The sequence below is a fragment of the Montipora foliosa genome, chromosome 11 (genome assembly GCF_036669935.1).
Source record: "Montipora foliosa isolate CH-2021 chromosome 11, ASM3666993v2, whole genome shotgun sequence".
Classification (NCBI taxonomy): Eukaryota; Metazoa; Cnidaria; class Anthozoa; order Scleractinia; family Acroporidae; genus Montipora; species Montipora foliosa.
In genome coordinates this window covers 27,947,008-27,954,507 of record NC_090879.1, presented here as the reverse complement: position 1 = coordinate 27,954,507, position 7,500 = coordinate 27,947,008, and the positions used below count along the sequence as shown (strand labels likewise).

At 40.2% G+C, this 7,500-nt stretch overlaps 1 protein-coding gene across 1 annotated transcript in view; it reads left to right on the top strand.

The window, feature by feature from the left end:
• The first annotated feature begins 4,519 nt into the window (after nt 1-4,519).
• The window catches only part of LOC137974725 (thrombospondin-1-like), a 45,630-nt gene continuing 42,649 nt past the window's right edge, over nt 4,520-7,500 (top strand). The window contains exons 1-2 of the mRNA XM_068821672.1: nt 4,520-5,255; nt 6,811-6,973. Coding sequence (XP_068677773.1) covers nt 5,106-5,255; nt 6,811-6,973 — 313 coding nt within the window. The 5' untranslated portion in view covers nt 4,520-5,105. The remainder of the gene's footprint in view (nt 5,256-6,810; nt 6,974-7,500) is intronic.

Below are 7,500 nucleotides of genomic sequence, written 5' to 3'. Positions count from 1 at the left end.
CGGGCACGGGCCGAGAGAGACAATTGTGTTAGCTGGGAGAAGATATTTTTTATTTATAAATTTTTCGACACCTGTAAATAATTTAGATTAATCTTGACTGGTAGCTTTGCTTGTATATACAAAAAAGAAGCGACATGGAGTAATGCTTTCCTTGCCAAACTGATAGATTGTGACCCTCGCCCGGTTGAAAATAAAACAGGTTTGACCCTCCCCAATTTGGAAATAATTTACTAAGGACCCTCCCCTCCGAAGTCCAGGCCCACCCCCACCCCCACCCCTCCCCCAATAAAAAACGTACATTCCCTCTTGATTTCTTAGAAGGCGTAGACTTTTCTTAAACAGAAAACTGATGCTTTTCAAACTAATTCTCGCAGTAAAAATCTTTCAAAGCAGTTAGTGAGTGCTGCATTGCTTGTAAAACAATTATTCATCTGAATTTTGGTTGCAGTGAGTCAATTAAAATAGACACTACCAGCGCCTACACGTATTATCAACGGCAATCAAACATTAGAGAGTTTTTATATGGTTAAAAAGAATAAATAAAGGTAAATAAAATGACTTATCACTGGTAAGTCCTTTTAGAAAACAGTCCTAAGAAAATACGCGCGCTGATTGGTTAAAAATTGGTTTAATGGAGACACAGAACTAGCACGAGCTGTTGACGTATTAATGGCGCGAGCAAAGAGAATTTACATTTTGATAATTAGAGTTAACAAGTTGTTTTCCCTTTGTCGTCGCGTTGTTTTCGAAAAGAAATAGAAAACATGTACTCGTGTTTTTATCGAGTTATAGAAACACTCTTGAAAGTTTGGGAGAACTCGACAAAGCTGTATTTCTCGTTCTCCCAAACTTTCACTCGTGTTTCTATTTAACAATTAGACCCGTAACCCGCAAGGTTACTACATCTCCTTTCACGGATAATTCATATTCAAGATTACGACAAAATATACTCGGATTTTCTATGGGTGGTGCTTATAAATACAGGGATATTTTTGCCCGGTTTAAAACTATGCGGAGAAAGCAGAACTTAGCGGGTAACCATGAATTTTTCAGAGATAATAAGCCTTATCACGGTTTTCGACCCCATCTTGACGGGTAGGCAAAGCGGTCAGAAATTACAGTGTTTGTATGGGAATCCGATACCAAATAACTTCTCCCAAAATTGAATTTTTTTCCCGCGAACCGCGTCTAGACGTTTGTCTACCCAGCCAAATTTACAGACGAATGTGTGGAAAATCCAAAAAAATAACTGAGCGTCTTCTAGCCTAGCCTGCGAACGCAGACGTATTTCCGGCGGTCGTTTCTCTCCCCCGAAAAGTAGCTACTTTTCGGGGGCGAGAAACGACCGCCGGAAATACGTCTGCGTTCGCAGGCTACTTCTATCCAAGCTGCATCCTTCAAACTTGGTGAATACAATCTTCTACCTAGTATTTTAACGTTGCGATTCAGAAATTGAGGAAATTTCAATTTTGGAAGAAGTTACTTGCTATCGGATTCCCATACAAACACTGTAATTTCTGACCGCTTTGCCTACCCATCAACATGGCGTCGAAAACCGTGATAAGGCCTATTAAGCTTCAATTTGGAAAAGAACGCCATACATTGCTTTGTATTTTAAAGCTTTTTACAAATATTGTTGATTAAATATCTTCGGAACACTGCAGGGAGAAATGTTTTTTTCCCTGCGGTGTGGAAAGGTTGGAATCTTGGCAAAGTCTAGAAAGCTGGAAATGCTATTAATCTTTCCTAACCGGAAAATGCGTGGTTAACTCCAATTTTCAGTTGGGTCTTTAATAACACTTGACAAGATCTGCTTTTCTGGCATATTCAGTAAACCGCGCAAAAATACCTTTGAATTAGTAAACACCGTCCTTAAAACACCTGGTTCCCAGAGCCCTGTTTACCCTTGATAAGTAGAACGGTAACGGGGCCTCTCATATCATATCATATATCATTCATCTTTATTTACCCTCGGATTTTTAGAGTAGGTTGGTGTAGCTAATATCTCCGAGCAATACAGATTCTATATCATTTGACATCGCTGGAAAACATGCATGTTTTTTTTCCCTGCGGTGTGGAAAGGTTGGAATCTTGGCAAAGTCTAGGAAGCTGGAAATGCTATTATCTTTCCTAACCGGAAAATGCGTGGTTAACTCCAATTTTCATTTGGGTCTTTAATAACACTTGATAAGATCTGCTCAGTTTTCTGGCATATTCAGTAAACCGCGCAAAAATACCTTTGAATTAGAAAACACCGTCCTTAAATCACCTGGTTCCCAGAGCCCTGTTTACCTTGATAAGTAGAACGGTAACGGAGCCTCTCATATCATATCATACGTCATTCATCTTTATTTACCCTCGGATTTTTAGAGTAGCTTGGTGTAGCTATTATCTCCGAGCATTTACCCTCCCAACCATGATACACCACAGAAGACAGACCACAACACCGGGAACTACATGCCCTGCTCTTTGCGACAGGTGTGTGGGTTCTTTTACGTCCCACAGGATTATGAACATTGGAAGGGTTGTGAGACGGGACCTCCGGTTTATCGTCCTTATCCGAGAAGACTAGAGAGTAAAACCATTTGCAGATGTAATTACAAAGGCAGCACTTTCTCCTCAGTTGTTTAAAGACCCTGAGTGTTGGTCCAGCCGGAGTTGAACTCACGACTTCCCGAGTGACAGCCCGGTGCTGGGAAAGAGACGCTCTGGGAAAATCGCTCTGCGAAAGAGACGAAGAGACCAGTGTACTTGAACTTCCAGGCAGCTGTATTTGTCCAGGGGCACCCAACGAATCTGTTCCTCACATTATCTGTTCCCCATAGAAATCTTGCTGACTGGCAAAAATACAGGTGTTTCGATAAGCTGGCTGGGAAATTTTGTTATTGATGGAGGTTTTGCCTGGGAATTACTGACTTTTTCTAGCATTTCAACCCGAGCTGGCTGACGACGACTAAAAAAAAAAAAAGGACCCCTTCCCTCTCCCAGAGAATAGTCACAAACATACGACGGCTGGTCAGAGTGATTGAGCTTGCGGAAAAAAATCTGTTTTGTCCCGGTTTTGTCGCTTTTGTTCGGTCGTTTTGGATTGAGGGATTTGAAAGCGCGCGGCATTCCTGGCTGGGAAATAAATTTGATCAGCTGGCTGGGAAACCAACCAATTTTATCTAGCTGGCTGGGAAATTTCTTGTGTGTCTTGCTGGGAAAAAGGAACAGATAATGTTTTCCCAGCAACACTGAAAAACACCTGAAAATGCCTTAATAACATTTATTTTCATTAACTGGGGTATAATAATACATTTTACAACAAATTGGTCGTTGGGTGCCCCTGTTTGTCTATGTTTAGAATCATCAGTATGACATAAAAGTCCTCGCACACGCCCGCATCAGAGAGTGGCTTTGAACCACAGCTCGCCACCTTTTGGGGTGGGGAGATGAAAGACCCTGGGAACGTAGTTTTTAGTCAGTGACGGGTGATTGCAGTTGTCATGCTGTGTCCCAGAATGAAAATCACCAGAAAAGGTTTCCCACGGAGACTCAATAGCTCAATTTTAGTTCCTTCAGTTCAAAAGGTTAAAACTGGTTTGACTGGTTTGAGCCACCTAAAACAGGAATAACTTATCATCTCGCGGTGTTCGCAGAAATTCCTTCTACAGGCGGTCCTGTCAAGCTGTGAAAAAAAAAACAAATGAATGAAGGGGTAGTTTCTAAAGAAACTGTGGTGCTGCGTCGGTGGGAAGTAGTATACAAAAATTTGGTTTTATCAACGGAGCTGATAATGTAAATTGGGCACCGTACAGAGATTCTAAAAGCTTTTAGAAAATATCGTAATTGGGCTATTTCGTCATCATATGGCCAAGGAAGCTTACATACGAAAAAGGACAAGTGGTTCATGACGACGTGAGACGAAAATTTTTAAAAATAATGATTATTTTAAAACTCAGCGTAGGATATCCTCCACTCAGTTTTAAAATAATCATTATACTTAAAACAGCCTCATTCATACTCTTTGTAAATTTTCTCATCTCTTTGTTTTGGAAATGATAAACGTTTGTTTGCTGATGTTATATTTTCGCCGCGTGTCAGTTGAAAAATACAGCGCGGGGTCTTGGATTCACTTCCGCCCTCACCCCCTCTTAGGAGAAACTAAGGCCAATTATCATATAAACTCTTGTTCTTAGGCCATCGTAGCTTGATTAAGAAAATAACACAAACAGCGGTGATAAACATTGTATTCCAACGCAGTGATAAAAATGCGTTGGAATACAATGTTTATCACCGCTGTTTGTGTTATTTTCTTAACCAATTATCATGTTCTTGTTTCTGTTTTTATTGTTGCTGGTGCATGCTTTGTCTGGTATCTGTGTCTTTTCATTTTTATGCACAGGCGACCACTGACGACGTGTTGCAAAGGAGTAGATAGCGCAGAGATAGGGCGTCGGGGAATTCGGCGAACCTTCCCCCCCCCCCCCCCCCCCCCCCCACCCCAACTTCTGCGAAAGCTTTTAGGGGCGGGATTGGTATCTTGTTACTGTCTTCGTTGTTTCGGGTGTTTGTCTCTTCTCGGTGCCTTTTCGCTTTCGGCGGGGGTGTTAATATGTCTTTGTTGCTAATTTCGCGATGCTAATGAGATTACAATGAATACAGATTCTATATCATTTGACATCGCTGGAAAACATGCATGTTTTTTTCCCTTGCGGTGTGGAAAGGTTGGAATCTTGGCAAAGTCTAGGAAGCTGGAAATGCTATTATCTTTCCTCTGTGTTGATGCTGGAAAAAGCATATGCTATTTTAAAGTTGGACGTAAGGAATTCATTTAACGACAAGGAATACGCAATTCTTCATTCAGTGGACTGTCGCATTGCGTCAACTCAAGTAAATAATGGCTTTGGCTTTATTGATTGAACTTTGAAAAGCAGTTCGCATCTGCTTCGTTTGATTGCCATCACAAGTTCACGAAGCAGCGAAGAACTGAATTCGATCTGAGCTGTTGTCGCTGTGTCAAAGAGTGCTTCCAAAGCTCAGCATTTGTCATTGCCTAGATCATTTTAAGCTTACCTCGCGTGAGTTGCAATAATTTTGGAAAGGAGAATCCGGGGGCCAAAATGGAATGGAAAACGCTTTCACGAGACGCGTCAGATGTGGAAAAAAATTCAAGAAAATTTAGAAGTAACAAGGTTTCTGTAGTGAGCCAAGGGGCAGTTAATGTGGAAATGGAAGAACGAAGGCCTGATTCAACAAACTCCGTTCAAAAGGTAAGAGAATGTTATCGGCCAAGATTGAAGTCACTTGTTTGTGACACGTCGACTGACCTTTTATCGTAAAAGCTTATTTCTGGCGTGAACTAAAGGTACCTAATAAAAGTTAAGCTTTTGCCATTAAAACTATTGATTTAAAAGAAGGTCCTTAATTTCTGAATGACAAGAAGTTAGAGCAGGTGTTCAAGCAAACGAAGATATCACTATTCAGCTTGCATTACGTACTACACCTGTTTACAAACTCTTTCTCATTTGCAGCGTTTTTGGGAATTTTTGAGTGCTGTTAAACTTGTACTTGGAAAGGTGAAATCTTAAACCTTCAATGCTCTTACCCCAAAAGTGATAGGAAAAACAGTTGTCAATTGAAAACTCAATTGTGAAGTGGGAATAAACAGGAATTCAAACAGTCGGCCAAGATAAGGCTTATACCATTCACTTTTTGACACTCTACATTTATGCGTTCTAAATCCAAAACGAATCAAGAGATAAACCTGCGGCACTTGACGGAAAGCTTGATAGAAAAGAAGTGATTTGATGAAAAATACAAGCAATAGCATGGACCAGAAGAAATAGCAGTCTATAAAGGTGGCGGCCCAACAGAAGTGCACAGCCTAGCAGGAGAGTTAATTAAAATCCTAAATGTGATCTGCTGTAAGGTCAGACACACATTGTACGTTTCTTTTGTACTTATTAAGACAGTATTATCACAATGCATACTGGATAAGAAAGAGTTTATTAGTTGCGATAAGCTTTGATTAGAGGTTGTGTAAATAATTCAGGAGACAAAAAAAAGGTCAGATTACTCTAATTTGTGAAGTAGCCAGAGGGCAATACAAAACTTGATTAATCTTGACTATTTAGGTTTTTGGTGATGAAAAGGAGCTTGAGGGTAGAATTAATTACATAACTGTCAATCAAATTACAACTTGATATGCACATTGCTGACTGATGTACTGATATCTTTACATATTTTCACGTTTTACCGTTTGCTTCACGGAAAGAGCAGGGATTGGAGAGGGGGGGGGGGGGGGGGGCAATCCAATGAGGTAGAGAAGGGTATGGAAGGTGGAAAGGGTGCCATCTACTCAGCAGTAAACAATAGGTGGTTTCACATTACATCACCGCCACTATGTTGGTGGACGAAAACAAAAGATTTCTCATTATCTCCTTTTGTTCGTTCACCGGCAATTGTGCATTGTAGTGTTGTTATCTGTGTCTCAAGAGACTGGTTGCAAACCACCTATAAAGAAACAAACAATGTTTTCTAAGTTTCCATTAAATGCACTTTGACTTCTGAGAGAAATATTTTTACCTCAAGAGCAAAAAAACTTTTTACCTTGAATCTATGTCTTCAATTTTTCTTGGATATTTGCACCAAAGATTTCTTCCCTTTTCCGGGGCCTGTCAATTATAATTCTTGGCAACTAATAATATTGTCCTAGGGACCCTTACTTCCCATTCATCTCCTATTGTATCACTCCTGGGCATTCTCTGGTCCCTCTTTTCCCAGTGATTCTGGCAACAAATATCAGGGATTTTGTTTTGTTTCTAGGGTGCTTTCAACAATAACGAGGTAGAGGAGGAATTGTTGTCAGAGAAGTCTGCGTATGATAAGGAGCAAGAACGAAGAAGAAGACGGCTGGGCTTTATTGCTCTTGTAGCATTGATAACTACAGTCCTTTTAGCTCTGGCAGCTGCTATTCCTTTCTTGCTAGGTGAGATTCATATGATTTCTTCTTTCTTTTTTCTTTTGCCTCCCTTGACCTTATATCACCTTGGAACTCCATTGACAATAAATTAATATTTTCTTAGCACCTTGGAACGCCATTGACAAAATATTATTTTCGTACAAAAATAAATGCTTTGTTAAAGGTGAAAGTGCACTTAGCTACAAAGCTAGTTCAGAGTCAGGTGCTCCTTGTCAATGATCCGAAAGTAACAATGCAAACCTAAGATAAGACGGCTAGCTGGCTATTTTGTGTGATAGAGTCAATTTTGGGACAAATCTAGTGAAAGTTCATTGCTGGATTTGATGTGGGCACAGAAATTTTTAGGCTAACGATATGCAAGTCTCGCTGTTAGGATTGACATGATTGAAGGGGACATGTGGACTTAAGGACGGTGCCTACTAATCAAAGATATTTTTGCCCCGGTGTGTGATTATGCAGGAAATGTAGATCTTAACAAGTGTTATTGAAATCCAAAAAGAAAATTGGGTGTAATCACACATTTTTCAAAGATA